Genomic DNA, 22251 nt, shown 5'->3' with positions numbered 1-22251 from the left:
CAATAAAGCTTTTGGTGGGGGGAGGGCTGTTGGAGTAGTCCAGAGTTTTAATTAGTGAAGTGGGAATGAAGATAGGATTAACATGAGAGAGATGCAGCTGCAGGGGTGGAGGGCATTGTGAAGGAAAGGAAGAGGCAAAATTGGCTGCCATGTTACTGGTTTAATGACTTAAGTAGATGCTAATACCACCAGTAGAGAGAGGGAATATATAAGGACAGGTTTTTTTTGGTGGGGAAAGAGAAACCAGTTATCTTTAATTTGACCTATCTCTAGGATATCCAGTTGGTGATATCAAGTAGGCAACTGATATGAATCAGAAGCTCAAGAGAGTTTTGGACTAAAGATGTAATTTGGGACTAATTATATAATGCCAGTAGGAGCTGAAGGCATGAATATTTGTGGTGGAAGGTGTAGATTAAAGTGAGAAGAAAAGGGATTCCAGAGACAGCCCTTAGAAACGTTTAAGGAAGGCAACATTTAAGGATGGCATAGAAGAAAGAAATCTAGTAAAGAGAATTGAGATGGAATGGTTATTTTTATGAAGATCAGTGCACGAAAACCAAACTTACGCAGTGTGGTGTGACAGCCAGCTAATGTCAGATGGAAACAGTTCATATGAATGGGGTTCAGTGGCCAAATATATGCTTATACTTTCTAAGATGGCAGAAATCATGACTTTTAGACTATATATAATCTTACTGTCTCACAGTCATAAAAATGTGAAATGTATCCCTCTGCAAAGTAAAATGAATAAACACAGGGCCCTTTGGGGATTAAGTGTAAATAAGCATGGCCTGCCATTTTATTTTTATGATTTTATATCTAGTTTCTTTCCCATCTTAAATCAATAGATACTATTTCATCCGAATTACAGACTGTCCAAGTATAATTAATGACTTTAAAATTCAGTTTTGTATTTCAGACTTTTTTTTAACCTTGTTGGTTTATGTAGCTGGAAATATTTAAATAGGTATCGCTTATCTTCTGCTTGCAGGCTTATCGGTAACAGCAGAACAAATAAATCCTCATGGTACTGGAGCTCGAAAGATGGAAACTAGAGTTGAAGAGGCATTTCGGCACAAACAAAGAAATCCAATGGATATCTGGCACAGCTCTGCAAATAAATGTGCATGTGAGTATTTGAGATCATGTTATCCAGTAGTGGGAACAACTGCAAATGAGGCAGATGTGTTAGGAATTGGGCACATATACCAAAGGGCTGCTAAGAGCTTGTGGGGTAAAATGCTGAATCAGAATACATTTCTTTAACCTTATTTGCTTTTCTCCTATCTCCATTCAATGCTTGCTGTTGTAATTGAACTAGATTTGAATATCTTCAGTTTTAAACTTTGGTTTTTAGATAGAGATGTGGAGCCAGTAGATTCTTTTTTTTTTTTTTTTTTTGCGGTACGCGGGCCTCTAACTGTTGTGGCCTCTCCCGTTGTGGAGCACAGGCTCCGGACGCGCAGGCGCAGCGGCCATGGCTCACGGGCCCAGCCGCTCCGCGGCATGTGGGATCTTCCCAGACTGGGGCACGAACCCGTGTGCCCTGCATCGGCAGGCGGACTCTCAACCACTGCGCCACCAGGGAAGCCCACCAATAGATTTTTTTATCCACCCCGCCCCCAACCCCTTGCTGTATGTTATGCAGAATGTTCTTGTTATGGTGGGAAATGGAAATTCCAGCTTAGGAGAGTGACTGAATTGACAGCAGGAAGTTGATTTTTCTGAGAAAAATCTGTGTAGCCTTCTTTAACTGGCTTTGTTTAAGTCAGATGTATTTAGGGGAAAATTCAGTGTTCTGGGTTCTCCTCACTTTTCCTCATTCATGGTGATCTGTAAAATTTCTAAAAGACAAATGTTAATAAACACAGCATCTTCCTAATGTAATCTTTTTTTTAACATGTTTATTGGGGTATAATCCTAATGTAATCTTTATGTTTCACTAAAGATAGCCATCTTTGGAAGATATACGCTGTTCTTCTGATATAAAGGTGGTAATTCTGCTCCAACTGTCAGTAAAGATGGCCATAATAAGTTCTTTAACCAGTGGCATTGAATTTGAATGAATGAACCAGACTCAGTTTTTTTAATCTTGTTCTCTTTGTGATAAGTGGCATTCATGTGTGAGAACATTTGAAGGACTTAATGGTGCATTTAGTTCCATAAAACTGATTAAGCTATTTATCCTAGTTGTACCTTGGATCGTGACCTGGATTCTGTGACACAGCACTCTAAGTTAAACCTTGAAATTCCTACATTCTCTGCAACTGGTAAAAATATTTACTAACTAAAACACATTGAATATTGGCTTCAAGCAGTTTTAATTTCCTTTAAGTATTAAAATATTGTAATCTACAAATGTGAGTCCTGTTTTCTCTTACCAGTAGATGGCATATGTGACTCATCATTTGTCTGTTTTACATTAAGTTACTTAAATCATATGTCTAAATCTCCCTTTGGAAGAGTTGCTTTTCTAAGGTCTTAGTTTTGGAAACAAACTCAGAGATGTTATAAAACTTGATTTTAAAGATTGTGCCTCTAAATGGGCTTTTCACACAAAGCACCCTTGAAAAAGGAAGTGGGTATATTAAAGATTAGTTCTGTAAATATATACTACCACATGCCAGGTGCTGTGGGGATAGAGCAGTGACTAAAACAAAAATCCCTATTCTTGTGGCACGTATATAACCAATTCCTCTTATTTTACCAAAATCATACTAAGCATTAGAAGTGATTATAAAAGGACGGGGAAAATATCTCTAGCTTGACCTCTCCCCAAATAAGAACATTTTCTTTTTCTTAGCTGGGATGAAAGCATTAGAAATAAACTTACTTCAGAAGGGCTCCTAACCTTTGCTTAGGGTATGAGTACATTTTAAGGAGTTGCGCTGGCTCCTAATCAAGCAGGGTCCAGCCTCTTGCTCTAGTGCTCCATGACTTAGTGAGGAAAGAAAAAGGGAACCTCTTGTACCTTTGGTTATTGGAGAATAAGCAAGGACACAATGTCAGGAGTGACTTGTCAGGTAGTAAAACCTAACAGTTCTACATTTTAGAGAAAGAGCAAGCTGAATACTTTTCTTACACTTTTAATGTGGACTGGATTAGTTTTTCATATAAGTAATGGAATGCTTATGAATGCCTATCACTTATAGCCTGTGCTTTTAAAAGTAGACTAATATAGAAATTTCATCTCCAATTACCCTATAACTGTAAATTGTAAAAATAGAAATTAATAGGGGATAAAGGAATGGAGAGATGGTAATGATAGTACAGTTTTGAAGGCAAAGTAAATTTTGAGCCAAGTGACTAAATAACTTGAATTTTGCAGATGATTTTAGAAACCTTTAGTAGATTTATTCTTAGATGAGAAAGAAGAGTGATAGTTATGACAAAATTTGTCAACACTTGTGAATACCTTGGTGTCTTTACAGAGACTCAGTAAGGATTAAAGATGAAAGGATGGGAAAAGTATGTAAACACACTATATACTGTTGATAGATCACAAGTTCATATTAAGTGCTAGAGTAAAGAAGTGAGGGTTGTCTTAAGACCACATTCCCCTCTATTTGTCTTTCAAAAGCAGTTTTTAAACTGTGGATTAAACAATCTACACTTAGTGGTCTCATATTTGTATTTTCTTTTTAAAATGTCTTTGCCCAGGAAGCTTTCAACATTGACATATTAAAAATACATATTATCTCTTTTAAAATTAAGCCAGATTTGACATTACATTTATAGCCTTGGAAAAATATGAATTATTTTTACTCTGATGGCTTTCAACAAACTAATATTTAGAATTTGGTGTTTGACACCAGAAGTGATAGGTCTCTAGCTTAACTAGTTTGCTTTAATAACTTTGTATTTAAATTTCTTTGCGAAAATATCCCACATTGCAAAATAAAAGTTAACTTTTTATTTAAGGGACAATAGGATCGACTTGTATAACCAGCTACCTTTGATACATACATGGGAAATTAAAGATTCCTGGGTCCATCATTACCTGGAAGTACCAGCTATCTACTCATAAAAGCTCATGATAGTTTCTAACATCTAGGAGTATAGTCCCTACAACTTTTGTAGGTCTCCCGTTTCACATAACTGACCAAATATTTATTTTCATTGTTTGTTAATGTTGTTGCTGCCTTGATAGCAGAGGGCTTAATTTTTCTACATATTTTCAAATAACAACTTTGCAAGAAATTGATCCTGATAGGTGAACCATTTGTGGTAGATGGCTAACAGCTGGCTAACCACATTGTCTATATAACCTTCATAGGGCTTATGTTTCTTCTGGAAGGAGAGGCAGTAGAGATTGCTTTGTCGGAATACCTGTAACTATTCTCTCTTCATATACTGGATCATACTTTAATTTCCTTTCATGGTTTAGAAGCTCTTGGGTGATCTTGCTGACAAAGCACTCATCTTCCTGGTGGAAGTCCAGGGATGTAGCCCCAAACCTTCCAGGCAGCTTGGTAATGTGGTCATTCCCTAAATGTGTGTATAGTACGCTTGGCCCCTGCATGTTAGGAATTAGGAACAGCTATAAAGTAGAATCCAGGGCAGTGGTAAAAAGTGAGTGCGGAGTAAACTCATACAGGAAATAAATGTAAATTCCTTTCATTCTTCAGAGTTCATCCCTGACTTCATATCCATTTTACTTGTAGTTTGTGAGGATTAGTCAGCATGGATGTCAAGAGCTAAGTAGTTTTTGTCTGTGTGTTACGCTAGTATGGGTTTACTTTCGTTTGGGTCTTATTTAATAAACATTTGTAAAACAAGCATTGCATTCCAGGTTCTACATATCTTTTTCCCTTCTTTGTAAAATAGTTCGAGTTCGGAGAAAATCAAGGCGGCGATCACAGTGGGGTAAAGGAATTATTAAGAAAAGGAAAGTCAATAATTTAAAAAAAGATGAAGAGGACACCAAATTTGCTGACTATGAGAATCATATGGAGGACAGGAAATTGCTAGAAAATGGAGAGTTTGAGGTAAGCACTGACTGCCATGAAGAAAATGGAGAAGAGACTGGAGACTTATCTATGACCAATGATGAATCATCATGTGACATCATGGACATGGACCAGGGGCGGAGGCTTAACAACGGAGCGGGCACAAAAGAGAACTTTGCATCTACTGAAGAGGAAAGTTCAAATGAGTCTCTACTGGTCAACAGCAGCAGTTCTCTAAATCCAGAACAGACATCTAGGAAAGAGTCTTTCCTTAAAGGAAGCTGTCTAAACGGTGAGGCCTCCACTGACAGTTTTGAAGGAATACCACTTCTGGAGTGTCAGAATGGCAAAGCTGAAGTAGTTTCTTTCTGTGGTAGTGGAGACAAATGTAGTTCTGAACAAAAGAATCTTCTGGAGGACCAGTCAAAAGAAAAACCAGAAGCTTCAAATGAAAATCACGGAGATGATGCTGAGAAACTAGAGGCAGTGGAATGTAGCAATAATGAGAAGCTCGAACCTGGCCCTGATGTGGAGGTTAAAGATGCAGAACTGGATAAAGAAGGTAGAGCTAATGTTTTAAAATTTTTCCTGAAGGTTTTAACTCCAGAGTTAATTAAGTGCATATTTTATCTGGTCCCCAGTAGCAATAGTTGATAAATAATTATACCCCTTTGAGAATCTGTTGCACTTTTCACCCCTTTGCCTAGAAAAGTGTACACATACATAATAAATTTTGGTGAATGTTTCAGAGGGTTTGTGGTCCAGAATGCATTGCTTACCTGGCTGCTTCCTCTTCTGCTTCCCACCTGATTATCATCCCTGTCCTAATGGATTTATGACTAAAAGCTGAGTAGATCCACAAGTGTTAGGAAGATGGATTTCTAACAGAAGGATTATTGGGGTGGGGTGGGGGTGGGTGAGAAGACTTGGATACTGTAGCAGTATGGTATAGTAAAGTTATATAAACCCACATTAAATTACCACTCGTGTTCATTATAATCATGTGACTCTGAGCTAGTTGCTTATATTCTCCAACCCTGTGTCTTTTATCTTCTAAATTAAACTTCAGAGTGGTGCCACTGCAGGGATTATATAAGTCATGTATATTAATCGCCTCTCCTGGTAATGTACTAAGGTATATTCATGCCAGGCAGTCACTGTTAGTTGAATCTGAGGGATGTTTAGTCTAGGAGCCTCTATCTATACGAGCAGTGGCGGAAGAAAGCAGCAGAATCCTCACTGTCAAAGTTACTTTATTCTCGCAGAGTCAGAGCACTCTGCCCACTCCTGACTTGCTTTGGATATATGATTCTTCTAAGAAGCAGCAGAAAGGGGGCGTTGAGGGTTTCTGGCCCCACTTTGTTGTTTATCGTTATTCTTTAGCCCATAGTGAGATGGGGTGATTTAGAGATCTACTCTGCTCAGTGTACTGAATTTCCTTCCCGAATAAGCACTCTTCTTATACCAGGTTATCTTGAAATTGTATCATGCTCTCTAAATTGTGTGGAGTATATAGTGTTAGCCTGGGATTTGGGCTATGTGAGAAAGGTTTTTTAATGCCAGTTTTTTGAGCCCTCCAGTAGAATGAGAGTAGGATGGTATTCAAAGTCTTAGAATTCTTTTAATGGATAAAGAGAGAGGTATGGTTCTTGAATGCTGCCTGTTGAGAATTTTTCTTTTTCTCCAATATTTAATAATAGAAAGCAATTTTAAGAGCATTATTTATCCTGGGCTATCATATAGACAACTTAAAAAAATGTGTTGAAGCTAGAATTAAGTAATGAATGGGACAGAGTGGGAAAAAGGGAGAGATTCCTGTTATGAGGCAGAATGGATGGGGAGGAGAAGTTCTTTTTAATGCTAGCTCACTATGAGATTTTAGTAAGCTTGCAGAAAAGGTTTAAATGAATATTATGTTCAACTGGTGATCTAAAAAGCTTTAAAGATATTTGTTGTGTAAACGCTTTACCTGAAGCTTTCATTTGTAACTGTCAGGCAATGTAACCTCGTGTAGTGGTTCCTAATTCAGGTTTTTGGGCCTCTAGAAGTCCATGGATGTAATAATGAGGATCCGTATGGTCTTAACAAAACTCCTAGCATATATTAATTGAATTGTAAATAAAGGCTTTCACTCTAAAGGCTTTCTGAAATATAAAATTTCTCTGGGGATATGTTTTTGAAGGCAACATTTTGGTTCATTTATTATTTATCTATATAGCAGGCATTGAGGAAAAGGAATTGTTTAAAGACTTGCGACTAAGAGAACTAATGCAGGAGGGAGGAGGAAGGGTCTCCTTAGTGGCCCTGAGCATGGGCCAGGTCCTGTATAAAGTTCTGAAACAGTCCAAGTTTGTCCTTGTGTTCCTCCCGCCTTGGCCTCCTCTAAGAGTGCTCCTGCTTAGGGAGCGTAAGGCTTGATGGTTTACCTGCCCTCCCTACCCATCAGGGTGCCTGACGCTGTCAAGCTACACTCAGCGACCTCACAGTTTCTGTTTTTTCAGTGTGGCTGGTCTCAGCAAGATGTTGGGAGGAAAGTAATTAGATTATACTAATTCACTCTAAGGTAGGAGGACAGGACACTAGACCTTTTGCATTTTTAATGGGTTTATATTTTTAAGAGAAAATTTTGTGTAACACAGGCAGTATAACAGAGAAAAGTAAGACGTTTCAGGCAATGTTGCAGCAAATGTTTTGCATTGGGAGGCAAATATGAGGCAGGTTGGCCTCACTTTGTGTTAGTATCTGCTTTTCTAGGGTGCTTCCTTTCTTCTAGTTCTGAGAGCTCCGAATTTTAAAATGGTTATCATACAGAGAATGAAGACAGTTTATAAGTTACTGCTTAGAGCTGAAGATTACTCGTATCTTCCTTTTAGGGGATATGTTTGTTAAGATGATATTCTGGTATGACTTGGCTTTCATAGTTGTGGTCTAGTTCTCTTTAATCTGGGTTGCTTAGTCTTACACCCCTCAAAAAAATCATTTATTATTTAAAGAATTACACGCTTATTCCAAAAGGATTTGTGGTGGGTAAAAGAATGTATAATTGTTTGTCTGATTTTTCTTAACTTTTATTTGCTGCAGTGCTTTTTTTTTTTCCCCCCAATTGTAGGTGCTTCTAAAGTAAAGAAATATCGTAAGTTAATTTTAGAGCAGGCAAAAACAACAAACCTGGAACTGGTTCCAGAAGAGCCATCTGAGCCTGTGCCACCTCTTATAGTTGATCATGAGAGATTGAAGGTAAGCTTAGCTCTTCCCAGGCAGTTTTAAATGAATGGAAATAAAGCTAGATTTGATAATCTTTTGCTTTAACCTAGGAATATAGGTACTTCAGGGCTTCTAATGAAAAAGAGTTGTGTGTGTTTTGAGGGGTTTAGAAATATGAGAATGTTCTTGGTAATAAATTAAGCCCTGGAATCTTCTAAACTCAGGTGTCACTATTACACCATAGCATGTGGTGTCTGTTGCCTAGCATTTGAGTGGAACCGTTTCAGTTTGAACAATGAAATCAAATTTCATTTTATTCTTTTTTCTTTTAATTTTTCTTAGAAATTGCTTGATTTGTTGGTAGATAAAAGCAACAATCTGGCAGTTGATCAACTTGAGAGATTATATTCTCTTCTTAGTCAGTGCATCTACCGTCACCGTAAAGATTATGACAAATCACAGCTTGTAGAGGTGAGTGCTTATTACTTCATCTGTGGAATAAACAAATATGTGCTTTTACTTGTCCCAAAGAAAAGAGGGGAAAAAAAAGTTATTTTAGTCTAAATCTTTCACCAAGTAACTGAAGAGTGGTTTGAAGATTTAAGATTAGAAGAATCATTAAGAGTTACAAAAATATACTCTTGGTACCATTTTGTCTCAGAACAGAAGTAATCTGGGATTCTTTGTTTATCAAAACACAGAGATTCATGGTTGGCAAATACACAGATTAGCATTCACAGTTCTCCCCTCCCTTACTTATCACTGACTTGACCGATTAAGCATATATCACTTTGGCCTATTGAATGTGAGCATGGCCTCACAGTCCATGTTACCACTGCTCCCGAGGTGGCCACTACTGGTTAAAAGGAGTTGGCGTGGGCCATGAGACTTACTGGCCACCCTATTATGATTGGAAGAGAACTTAAAAGTCATCTCATTTAATCAAATCTAGTCCTGTGAAATAACCACATGAAGGAGTTGTTGTCCTTGTGCTTAGACACTTTAGAGGTGAACCGTTCGCTTTCTGGACAACTCTGGGCCATAAGAAAGTTTTTTATAAATACAAGCTTATATCTCTATTCATATAATTTACATGATTAAGTCACACTTATTTTTGCGGTCATCTGAGCAAATAAAATGAATAAGACAAAAGTCTCTGCTCTCAAGAAGTATTTCTAGTATGTTAAAGATTTATGTATAGAGGATGTGATTATTTTGCATGTGTAATAAAGAATATAAGCATACCTTGCTTTATTGCACTGTGCAGATATTGCGTTCTTTGCAAATTGAAGGTTTGTGGCAACATCGCCATTTTCCAGCATAATTTGCTCACTTTGTGCTTCTGTGTTAATAACATTTTGGTAATTCTTGCAATATTTCAAGCATTTTCATTATTGTACTTGTTATGGTGATCTGTGATTAGTGATCTTTTTTAAAAAAAAATTTATTTATTTATTTACTTATTTATGGCTGTGTTGGTTCTTTGTTGCTGCACGCGGGCTTTCTGTAGTTGCGGTGAGCGGGGGCTACTCTTCGTTGCGGTGTGCGGGCTTCTCATTGCGGTGGCTTCTCTTGTTGCAGGGCATGGGCTCTAGGCGCGCGGGCTTCAGTAGTTGTGGCCCGCGGGCTCTAGAGCGCAGACTCAATAGTTGTGGCGCATGGGCTTAGTTGCTCTGCGGCATGTGGGATCTTCCCGGACCAGGGCTTGAACCCATGTCCCCTGCATTGGCAGGTGGATTCTTAACCACTGTGCCACCAGGGAAGTCCCTGTGATTAGTGATCTTTGATGTTATTGCAAAAAGATTATGACTCGCTGAAGGCCCAGACGATGGTTAGCATTTTTTTAAGAAAATTTTTAAAGCATTTAAAAAATTAAGGTGTGTACATTATTCTTTAGACATAATGCCATTACACAGTATAGTGTAAACATAACTTTTATATGCACCGGGAAACTAAATAATTCGTATGATTTACTTTATTTGCTTTCGTCTGGAACGTAACATCTCCAGGGTATGCCTGTATTGGACTTGAATCAATGCAAGAGAGCATTTAAAAGTTACTTTGTAATCACATTTTTATGAGTCACATTTTTATGAATCTATTCTGACCATATACAATATATAGAAATAACAGAAATAAAAACATCACCCATATCCCACCATCTAGAGGAAACTAATCAGCATTAATCTTTTAGAATATCTTCCATCCTTTAAAAATGTCTAGATGTACATTATGTGTATAAAAGTGTGAATATATATTTAAAAATTGGGATAGTACTGGATATTGTATTTTATAACAGAACTTTTCTCCTACTCAGTAACATGATGAAACATTTAGCAGAAGTAATTTTGATTGGTCATTTATAAGAACTTTTTGATCAGATGATAATCTGTTAGTATGGCCTGTTAGTTCTGTAGAGAGGTAGGATATAATTTCTTTGGAGGTGTTTAAAGATGGAAGGGAAAACCAAATGTCTTAGATGTTTTTGACATTTGCCCATCTGAATGTAATGTGTGGGGTAGAGTTCTTTACTTTTTAAAAATTCTAGAACTTCTTTGTTCACGTGCTTGACATTTGATTAGTGTGAATGGATTGAATACTCTTCAGCAGTTGAAACACCTTGCAGTATGGGTCTTGGAACCCTGTAATCTAGGGGTCTCATTTAGGAGAGGAGGAATCTATAGCAGAATCACCAGTGAGTGGCATTCCTGGCGTTGATGGCATCGACTCTTTCTGGCTTTTTTTTTTTTTTTTTTTTTAATTTCAGCTCTGATTGAAGTGAGTAGCACTGGGAGCAGGGTACGTTCTACTTTGGGTACAAGTTTTATTATACTGAATACATTCATTGTGCTTTGGGAGTCAGTCGAATATAATGAGTCAGGAAGGGTGCAGGCTCTGGAGTGAGGCTACCTGTATTCAAATCCTGACTGCTGTTTTTAGCTGGCAGATTACTTATACATGTAAATTTCTTAGTACAGTATCTGGCACAATAAGTACTCATTGTTGCTAGCATCATCCTCATTAGCCTAAATGTAAAGTAGGAGGCATCTGGACGTGTCTAGGGCAGATAGGCTTACACAGTAGCTATGGTACTGTAATCAGGAATATATTTAAAGCTTAACTTTGTATCTAAAATTCTTTATCTAGAAAGTTAATTTGAAGTGAATTTTTCTGTAATGCTTTTGTCTTTCCTTTAATAGATAATGTGTACTTTTTTCCCCCCTTATAGGAGATGGAAAGAACAGTTCATATGTTTGAGACATTCCTATGAACCTTTCAAGAAGAGTGGTTTATCCTCTCCCATCTGCTCCTGCCAGAGCAGTCTTCTGAGCCATTCAATTTCAAATTGCACCAATTATGTGCAGAGCCTTGGTGTAAAGTGCTCTCTCACTCATTCTTTCTCTCTGTTGAATTTGGTGCTATTGTCTCAGGTACCTGAAACCAACCAGCCTACAAGAACCAAACAGAACTTCAGAAACATGTTGTATTTTCCACAAATAAAAAATACAACCCCACAGATTGGAGATTTTGGTGCTACAGAAACTGCTCTCACTTCTGCTTCTCTTTTTGTGCACTCTCTTTTGGAGACCTCTCTTAGGGAGCAGACCAGCAAACACGAGGAAACTGGATGGGGCAGTTCTAAGTGTGTTGAATTGTTTAAACAGTGGGCAACCTTTCCCCCCCCCACCCCCTTTTATCATATTTGTTTTTATTTTTTCTTCTGGGTAACGGACTGAAGCCTGTTTTAAAGTTGGCTATGGTATATTCTGGTGGGAAACTGAAGAAACTGGATAAAATTAGATTAGGCTCTTTAGAACTGCCTTTAATGTGCCTTTTTATTCGAGAAAGATAAGGCTAAACACAAGGATGGGCTTACTTGTAGCAAATGGATTAGAATGTTTTCTTCGGTCACAACCCTGAAAATAAGTTTTGATACTCTGTATCATTAAGAGGCAACCAGTGTTGTGGTATAAAATGCCTATCTTGTTTTCAAAACTCGATCAAGACAGTGGTTAAGCCACATAATATACTAAAATGGTAAGTTTTCCTGTATGGTCCGTTTCTGTTTAAGAAACATAATAAAACAACAACAACAAAAAATTCACAGTCCATCAAAAAACACACACCCTTTTTGGTATGGATGACAATGATGGTCAGAAAATAGAGTGACACTCTATTTTCTTCTGTCAATGGCAGTTTAATAGTTATTCATGTTTGAGTTCCCCGAGAAGAACGATTTTCATGTATAATAAATTGTTACAGTTTTGGTTTAAAGCCCGGACTTGCCAAATGGACAGAAAAGAGAGGAATTTGTCAGAAGCTCCATAAAATTCATTTTCTATATGCATAGTTGCAAGTGAGCTCTGGTATGGTCCTTGAATAACAGTATTAATGTTTAAATCCCTTATCATAAGCTTACCTTCACAACTATTCGTTTTGATTGGAACCTGTTTTGGATCTTGTTAAGCGATTTCTGTGACTTGTACTTATCTAAAATTACTTATGGGTTACTAGTTTTACAAAAACTTTCTACAAATTCAGAGACACAGTCTAGGCAGTTGCAAAGAGACAAAGGGAGTGCAGTGACATTTTTTATCAGATGATTTTTAAACAAAAAAGTAGAAAATTTTGACAAGTTTTCTTGATATCTTCATTCATTATAGCTGTTAGCTGCAGGTGTGTCTTTACAATATATGCAACACATGTAGTTTGGGTTTCAATTAGAGCAAACGGTCTTGGACTACTGCAGAGATAATGAGCTACCTCAGCTTTTTGTATTTTAGTTACCAACAGTGTCTACAGAGTTCTGTATTCACTTTGCCACCGTTTACATGCTGAAGCTAAGGTACTTGTCTCCTCGTCTCTGGCTTTGTAGGGTGCTGGATGCCAGCGCAGAAAGCACACTTTGGCCAAGGCTACTGCAGTAATCTGAAGTGCTTCTTTGCATTTACATTAACATTTTATGCCTTCTAATTCTAGTTTAATTTTTAAATAATGCCACTTGTTTTCTTTATACCTAGGAAGTTTTCAAAATATTCAGTTAGTCATATATAATTCAAGATACTACCCATGTAGGCACACTGTATTTTAAGGTGGGCAAGTGCGATTAACGATGAACCAATTTTAAAGGGGAGGTTATTTGAAACCTCTAATTTGATTATTGGGAGGATTTTCATGCTTACTTTAGTAATTTATTACCATCATACCAGTTCAAGCTATTTTACAGTCTAATACATTAGCATTTTGTATTTTGATGGAAATTGTTACAGAATTTAAAGATTTGATGAAATAAGATGTAGCAGATTTTTTGTAGCAAGTTTCTGGTAAAAGGGTTTTTTGCAAGTCTCAGGTTCTTGCTGCACTATTTTTCTTTAAATATTTATTCCAGTTACTCTAATTCAGAAGCATTCTGTTCAAGTAACAGCAGCACTTGTGAATAGAAAAAAAAAATGCACATGTTCTTAGTAGTTTACTAAATTTGTACAAGTTAATTAAGATTTTAGCCATCAGTGAGTTTGACAAGGGAAATTTGTTTCTGTTTAGCATTAAAATGCTTCCAAAAGATCAAGTTTTTTAATTTTAACCTTGATATAGATGGAGAAATAGGAGGCAACCTCAGTATGATAGGAACTGCCACTTTGAACAGTTTAGGTCTTAAAGAGAAAGCCAATCTAATGCCAAGGGGAGAAAAATGAGGTGAAATTGTACCAACTCCTCTGGCCCCTTCCCCCCCCCCCACTATACCAGTTTTTCTTATTTTACAGATATCTGGTGGTTCTATAGTTTAAAGCAGCTTGTGAAATTATCCAAGTGGACTCAATTTTGTTTACCTTTCTGTAAGTTCTTAATTTTTGCCGTATAGCATTGGCAAAAATATGTACAAATTGACCTCTGTTCTTATTTCCTATTGTGAGCATTATAAACGATACGCTCCTGTGTAGAACCTTGCTCTCAGATCACTAAAATATGTATCACGGCACAGCCCAACAATAATTAATGCTCAGCTGTGGGGACCATAGGAGCCTTTTGAAGATGATGGAACCGCACTAGGGTTGAAACTGATGGCTGTGGAGTTAATTGTGTTTTTGAGCTTGAATCTCACCTGTGATTTTTTTTTTTTTTAATGTCCTTTCATGACTTGATTTTTCTCATATGCCAATAAATGTATTTGTAGGTTTACTGGATTTTATTTTTAGGGAGTGGGGTAGTAATATCTTCCCATTTTTTGATTAAGTTGGTTCAGCTATGGTGCTATTCAGTAGGTATCTTCAGTGTCAGGTCCCGTAGCTGAATGCCATTGTTATTATAATTATTATTTGTAATCACATTGTAAGCTTGAATTTGGACTTGTACCTACATCTTTTGTATTTTGTACATTTGGTTATTTAGACTTTGGGAGTCCTCTTTGGTTTCAGTCATGTATGTCTACTTTGCAGATTAAGTACACTTCATCAACTATGGTCTGTTTTGGGTTTGTAGTTTAATTTAGAATTGTGTTAAGTTGGTATTTTGCATTTGACTTCATTTTACATTAGTTTGAAATAAATTATTTAATTTTTGAATTCTGGAATTTTGAACATTTACTGTAATTTGTAATATAACTGCTGTGAAATACTTGAATAAAGATGACAAGAAAAACATGTCTTTCTTTAGCTTAATTATGATTACTGTTGGCTGCAAGTGCAATGCTACTTTTCTAGCTGAACTCATTATTTTGTAGCTAGGACGTATTGATGTTTATTAATTAAGCATGCCAAAAATCTTGTTATATGATTCTTTTAGATTTTAGTAGCCCTCAGTATTTTTTATCTAAAAGTTTTTCTGTTGAGAAAGTGTGGTTTTAACTTCAATTGAAGATTGTCTAAAAGTCGTTGTGTAGCAGCAAATGGATTACTTCTGAAATTTGTTTTTCTCATTGGAAGACTATGCTACAATAGACGATCAGGTAGTATGGTTCACTTAATCTATAGTGTTTTCTCTTAAATCAGGTAGTTATCAGTGTATTTTGAACAATACGTAGAATTTAAATGTGGAGAGAGATTTCATACCAGAATCTTGAGAGGCTTATTGCTTTAAGTGAATAGAATGTTCTTGGCTTGAGATTGCCCATGTTTCTGCTGTCTGCCACGAGACACCTTTTCATGTCCCAAGATTAGTATACTAAACTTCCTCTATATAAATCTTTAATTTTCTTTTTTTCCTTTTCTTTCACAGTAAAAAGGAACTGTTTGAATTTGAGTAAGACTTTTTCTTGGTTTTGCAGATTGTATAATTTTTACTTTTTTTTTTTAAATATTCATTAATTTACCTATCTATATTTGGCTGCATTGAGTCCCAGCAGCAGCACACAGGATCCCTTGTTGCAGCGCGCGGGCTTCTCTCTGGTTGTGGTACATGGGCTCCAGAGCACGTGGGCTCTGTAATTGTGGCATGTGGGCTCAGTAGTTGTGGCGCATGGGCCTAGCTGCCCCGCGGCATGTGGGAGCCCAGTTCCCCGACCAGGGATCAAACCCACGTCCCCCGCATTGGAAGGCGGACTGTCAACCACTGGACCACCAGGGAAGTCCCTAATTTTTACTTTTGATTGTCTGTATCAAAAGACTGGTAATGATAAACCTGGGAAACAGATTTTTTTAAACCTTTATCTGGGGCTTCCCTCGTGGCGCAGTGGTTAAGAATCCGCCTGCCAATGCAGGGGACATGGGTTTGAGCCCTGGTCCGGGAAGATCCCACATGCCACGGAGCAACTAAGCCCTTGCAACACAACTACTGAGCCTGTGCTCTAGAGCCCGTGAGCCACAACTACCGAAGCCCACGCACCTACAGCTCATGCTCCGCAACAAGAGAAGCCACCGCAATAAGCCCATGCAGCACAGCAAAGAGTAGCCCCTGCTCGCTGCAACTAGAGAAAGCCTGTGTGCAGCAACGAAGACCCAACGCAGCCAAAAATACATACATACATAAATAAATTTATTAAAAAAAATAAAGCTTTATCTGAATCCTTAGAGAGTTTATAACTGCATATGAGTCTCAGTCAAGTTTTGAGGGCTCCAAGGATGAAGCTGGGTTTATGTGTCAGTTTTAGTTTCCATCAGACTCAAAACTACAGTAAAGTGAGAGACTAATATTTAAGTACCTACTTCATTTTATCCCTTTGCCCAAACACCTGAAAAGTTACCTCTTGGCTGTTTTTTAAAATACAAATTCCCTCTCTGACCCGCACAGTCGTATGTCTGTTATGTCCTAGGCACTATGCTAGACATATGTGATACACAGGTGAGATATTCTCTATCCTTAAGGAGCTTATAGTCTGCTAGGGGCGGTTGGTACAAATACTAGTAGTAATTATTCAGTGGGTTAAGGGCTGTAATAGAAGGAACACAGTGTTGTTCAGAGTTCTAAGAAGGGAACCAATTGATTCTGTTTAGGGATGGAGGCAATGAGGGAAGCCTTCCGAGGGAGCTGGCATTTTATTTGCCCTTTGCCTCTACCTGGTTTTCTATAGTCTAGTCCCACTTTACCAAAACTTCTTCTTAGTTTCTTGTGACCCTTCATATTATATCGTATCACTTTCACCACCTGGAGTATCTTAATGTGTTGAAATCTTGCTCATATTTCAGGAGTGGGCCTAGATTCTACACCAATAAATCTCCTGTACGCTATCATTCATCCTCAGAACTTAGCTGTATTTTGTACTGTGTAACATAGTAAATTACTAGTGTTATGTAAATCTTAGTAATTTATTCACGTGGGAAAGGGGATACAAAAGAAGTATTATATTTTATATTCCTTGTAGGAATTTAAAACAATGCTGGACATATAGAAAATGTGTAATTCTTTCTGGTTTAATTGACATAGAAGGCTGAAACTTATCTAAATCATCCTTTCATAGGTTCAACAAATACACGGTAAGTGCCTACTGTATGCCAGGCACTGTTGCAGAAGTTGGAAATAAAGCAGCAAAAAAAAAAAAACAGAAAAAGTCCCTGTCTTCATGGAGCTTAAGTTCTTTTAGATGTAATGTGCCAGATTTCTGTCATGCTTGATCAGGGTTCAAACTATTTTTTTAAAGTGTTCTTTCTTTAAGCATTGCATGAAGCATTTTGTTAAAAATTTGCCAAGAACCCTCCTTTTTCCTTTTTGCTTTTCTTATATTTTCCATCTTATGAATAAGACCATGTCCATCAAGTATCCAAATCTTGTCATCCTAAATTTTATCCTCTTATGGTACATCTCATTCTAATCATGCAGCATGTTCTGTTGATTTTTTTTCTCCCTTTAAACTTGTCAAATATCCATCACCCCTTCTCCATCTTCGTTGCAGCTGACTTAGTTTGGGCACTAATCCTTTAGTTTGAACTAGTGTGAAAGTCATCAGTTTGAGGGAAAGTAAACATGGGCAAGGCATTGTGTCTATCTTCAATGAGATTGTTATATCACATTTACTAGGTGGCAGGGACTGTTCTGAGTATTTCACAAATACAGATAGAAACTCTTTAATCCTATGAGAACCTTATGAGATAAGTTATTATTATCCTCATTTTACAGGCCAGGAAACTGAGACATAAAGTAATTCGCCCAAGGTCACACAGCCAGGATTCAAATGCAGGCAGTCTGGCTCCAGAGTTGATGCCCTTAGTCACTATGCTTGACTTCTTGTATGGGTAGACGAACACACAAACATCATTTCAGTATAACATGGCATGTGTTACAGTTGAGTTCTGCATAAGGCACTACAGGTGTACAGAGGAGGAGCATGTAGCCCAACCTCAGAGAAGCCTTCCTGAGAAACCTGATGCCTGAGCTGAGGCATCAGGATAGGAAAGGCCTTCCAGGCAGAAGGAGCAACCGAAGCACAGATTGAGAAGTGAAATAGCATGACAGCTGCAGGGGAAAGTACAAGCAGTTCCGTGTCACTACAGGTCAAAATTTATTTAACAAATTAATTTGAGCAACTGCCACTTGCCAAGCACAGTTCTTGGCATTAGAGTTACAGCTGAGGACAGGACAGCAAGGTCCTGCTTCTCTTGGAGCTTACAGTTCAGTGGGCAAAGAGTAAACAAGATGTTATCTAGTAGTGGCCAATGCCTGGGTGACAGTATGTCTACTGGCATCACCCTGTAGTAGTAATAGCAAACATCTTCGTGTTAGGTACTATTTTAAGAATTAACCATTTAATTATCACAGCAATTATATGAGGTAAGAACTGTCATTGGTTCCGCTTACCAGAAGGGGAAACTGAAATAAGGAGTTGGTTAAGCCACTTGCCCGAGGTTACACAACTAATGAGTGTTAGCTGGGGTTCTGTCTTGTGTTGCTTCAGAGCTTGGATTCTTATCTGTCATTAAGGTGAAAGAGAAATTCACTTGCCCTTATTCAAGTTTTTCTCCCCTATTAATAAACATTTTTTAAACTACAGAATACTACAGAGAATAATATAGTGTGCATATTCCCACCATCCAGAATTAAATGCTAACAGTTTGTCATAATTGATTTTGTTCTTTTTATAAAGAAAAACAAATTCTGGATAAGGTTGAAGTTCCCTTTCTACTCCTCCCCAGTCCCATTCCTTTACTTTCTTCCCCAGAGGGAGCCACTTTGATGCCTTTGATGAGTATCTTTCTTGTCTGTGTTTTTAATTTATTATTTGAGAAGGTAATAGTGTGGGTGCTGAGCCAGACTGAGTTTGAATCCTAGGTATGTCCATTCTTGGCTATGTGACATTCTGCAAGTTACGTCACCTGTCTGCACATCAGTCTAATTGGAACATGGAGGATAATGATAGCACTAAGCCCACGATGGTTATTGTGGGGATTATGTATTTGAGTCAACATATGTAAAGCACTTGGAACAGTACCAGGCACATAGTAAATGTTCAAGAATTCTTAGTCATTACTGCGCTGATTATACAAATATTCTATTTGTATGTACCCATAAAAATGGTTTCGGTTTTTTTTTTTTTTGTGGTACACGGGCCTCTCACCGTTGTGGCCTCTCCCGTTGCGGAGCACAGGCTCTTGGACGTGCAGGCTCAGCGGCCATGGCTCACGGGCCCAGCCACTCCGCGGCATGTGGGATCCTCCCGGACCGGGGCACAAACCCGCGTCCCCTGCATCAGTAGGCGGACTCTCAACCACTGCGCTACCAGGGAAGCCCTCGGGTCAGTGTTTTGATGAACAGAAGAAGCCTAGCCTCAGGGAAAGAAGTTCCATATTAGCTAACCCTCTCCGCCTCATCCTTGATGAGTTTCAAGCCAAGAAAGATGAAAGAAGCCTGGACTGGAGAAAAGAGGGTGAGTAAAGCAGAGAAACGTTTAGTGTTTTTCTTACATATGTGATGTCTTTTACAAGTTAAACAAAGTGTTATCTTGGCCTTTCCCCCACTAGCCATTTACTGGAGATAAGGAAGTTAGAATGTGATGATCCCATCCAGGTATCCATTACAGCAGTGTGTTTAATATCACACAGCATTGTGGATTAATCACTAGTGAGTTGCTAACAAAGTTTTGAATTTAATAGGCCAACATTTTTTGGGGTTGTAATGGTTTTGGGAGGTAAGGGTCAAAAAGTCAGTTTGGAAGACTGAGTAGACTTGTTTAGAATTAAAGATATATATATATATATATATATATATATATATGGAAGTATAGTGGAAGATAAAGCTGTGTGTGTAGTTTGGGGTCTTGTTATGGAGGACTAGGCTTAAGATATTTTTTACTTTATCATGTGACAATCCTTGAACATTTTTGAACAACACCATGGCATGTTGAAAATGGAACTTTAGAAATATTAATTTGACAGATACATACAAAATAGAAAATTTCTTTCTTCAAGATATGTTGACTGCCTGTCATATGCCAAGTAAGTGCTAGACATGGGAGTTAAAAAGCTAGGTAAAACAGTCCCTGCCCTTGGAAATAAATATTCAGTAGAAGATGACACAGTAAGAGAAAAAAATGTTTTAAATTAGGTAAGTGCAATGATAATGGTTTAGCTTAGGTGCCATTGGAGCACAGAGGAAGGGAACTCAACTCACCTAGGAATTCATAGGAGGTTCTTCAGGTGGATATGATATTTTAACAGCATCTCAAAAAGTGAAGGAATATATGCAGTAAAATACTGGGGGAGAACATTCCAGGAAGAGGGAACAGTATAACAAAGGTATAGAGACAGAGGCAAACATGTTAAGTTCAGGCAACTATGGGCACTTCTAGTTTGCTCTTTCTAAAGCAAAGTAAAGAAAAAAATAGTATTAGAGGTTTAACAAGGACTTTATTTGCCTTTCTCGTATTCCAGGTAAGGGATGCTGCAGGCCTGAACTTGGGAAGTTGAGAAAGGGACAGTTTGCAGAAAATGTAGAGTGATTGTATTTTGGGGATGAGGATAAAAGAGGAGCCTGGAATTGCTCTTAGGTTTTGGCCTGGGTAAGCAGATAGATAAGTAATGCCATTAGCTGAGAATGAACAGGGGAGAATAGCAAATCTGGGGTGAATGCAGTATTGGACATTTTGAGATTCAGGTCCAGCAGACATTTAGATTAATACATCTGAAGCTTGGGAGAGTTCAGAGCTGGACACTTTTGGGGTTAGCTGCCATAAGTGTTATTCAAACTGTGAATGTGAATCAGACCACTTAGGTAGTGCTTCAAAGCAGAATGAAAATGGTACATAGAGGAACAAAAATGTATAAACAGCACTAGAGGATGTCTCTTACAAAGGGGACTGATCCTACTTTCTCAAAAGCAGCACTACCAAAAGAGTGGTGTCACCAAACTCAAGGAGAAAATGTTATATTTAAAATGGACAACAGTATCAAATGCTCCAGTGGAGACCAATGAAATATATACTAAAACATTGCCAGTAGATATGACAGTTTGGTAATCTTTGTTGTTTTCAGGAAAAAGGGAAGGAGTGAGAGCATAACTAGAGAGGTACACAGGGTTGAGGAAAGGATTTTGATAAAAGTGAAAAAGACTGAGCATGTTATACACTGAAGGAATGGAGATGATGGTAGCAGTGGTGGAGGTAGCTAACATTTATTGAAAAGGTGCTGGATTCCGGGTCCTCTTCTGAGGGCTTTACTCTTCACATCAACCCTATGAAATAGATACTGTTTTCCTCATTTCACTGATGAGGAGAGTTAATCACAGAGATTGTTACTGATACATGACTGACAGCTAGTAAAGAGCAGAAGGAGAATTTGAACGCTGGGATTCTGACACAATAGTCCAGTTACTTACCATTATCCTGTATTGCCTCAATAGAAAGGTGGAGGTCGAAGATTTGGAAGAGGTGATAATTAATGGATCAAGATTTCAGAAAAGATGGAGTGGGGGGATAAAATCAGGAACATAGGTGGCAGTGTTGGTCTTGAATAAGAGTAAGGATTTTTTATTCTTGAAGACCAGAAACTGTGGGTACAGATGGACGTGGTAAGTTTGGGGACTGGATAGGATATTGCGAAGCTTAGGAAATTAATACCTGCTGGTGTCAAACTTTTCCTATCAAATATTTATGTATGTATTGAATTTATACCTTTTTATTATAAAACATAACAGATATGGAAAATTGCTTAAAACAAATGTGTAACTTATCATAAACTGTTATAAGATGTAACCACCATCCAGGTAAAGAAAATAACACTTTGTCAGCCAAGCCAGAAGCTTTCCATGTGCTCCATTCCAATTAAAACCCTCTTTTTCTCCCCAAATGTAACCACTATTCTAACATTTATGATAATGATGTTTTTGCCTTCCTTATAGTTTTATCACCTGTGTGTATTTCTAGACATTTAAGTTTTTCCTGCCTTTTTTTCCTTGCGTCTTTAAAATATCTTAATCTACATTTAAGTTTTTCCTGCCTTTTTTTTCCCTTTTGTCTTTAAAATATCTTAATCTACAGATTCCTCCTTCTTCTCTTTTTTCCTTGTCATTAGTTTGTTGAAGAAACCAGTTTTGACCTGTTGAATTTCCCAGAGTCTGGATTTTGCTGATTGAATCCCTTTGGTGCAGCTAACATGTTTGTTTGTCCTCTGTATTTCCCATAAATTGGTGCTTGGATCTAGAGCTGTGCTGTCCGATACGGTAGCCACTAGCC

The 22251-nt window shown here is 37.8% G+C and overlaps 1 protein-coding gene across 1 annotated transcript in view; it reads left to right on the top strand.

Annotated features, from left to right (window-relative positions):
* Positions 1 to 12460, top strand: part of ATAD2B (ATPase family AAA domain containing 2B) — a gene marked incomplete at its 5' end in the record, with an annotated part of 148102 nt that extends 135642 nt beyond the window's left edge. The window contains 5 exons of the mRNA XM_082672915.1: positions 995 to 1132; positions 4831 to 5514; positions 8062 to 8189; positions 8499 to 8627; positions 11386 to 12460. Coding sequence (XP_082529041.1) covers positions 995 to 1132; positions 4831 to 5514; positions 8062 to 8189; positions 8499 to 8627; positions 11386 to 11427 — 1121 coding nt within the window. The 3' untranslated portion in view covers positions 11428 to 12460. The remainder of the gene's footprint in view (positions 1 to 994; positions 1133 to 4830; positions 5515 to 8061; positions 8190 to 8498; positions 8628 to 11385) is intronic.
* Positions 12461 to 22251: the final 9791 nt, after the last annotated feature.

This window comes from Grampus griseus, assembly GCF_964374135.1.
Source record: "Grampus griseus genome assembly, chromosome: 15".
In the NCBI taxonomy this organism is placed as follows: Eukaryota; Metazoa; Chordata; class Mammalia; order Artiodactyla; family Delphinidae; genus Grampus; species Grampus griseus.
The sequence above is the reverse complement of the archived record's forward strand: the minus strand, read 5'-3'. Positions and strand labels throughout refer to the sequence as shown.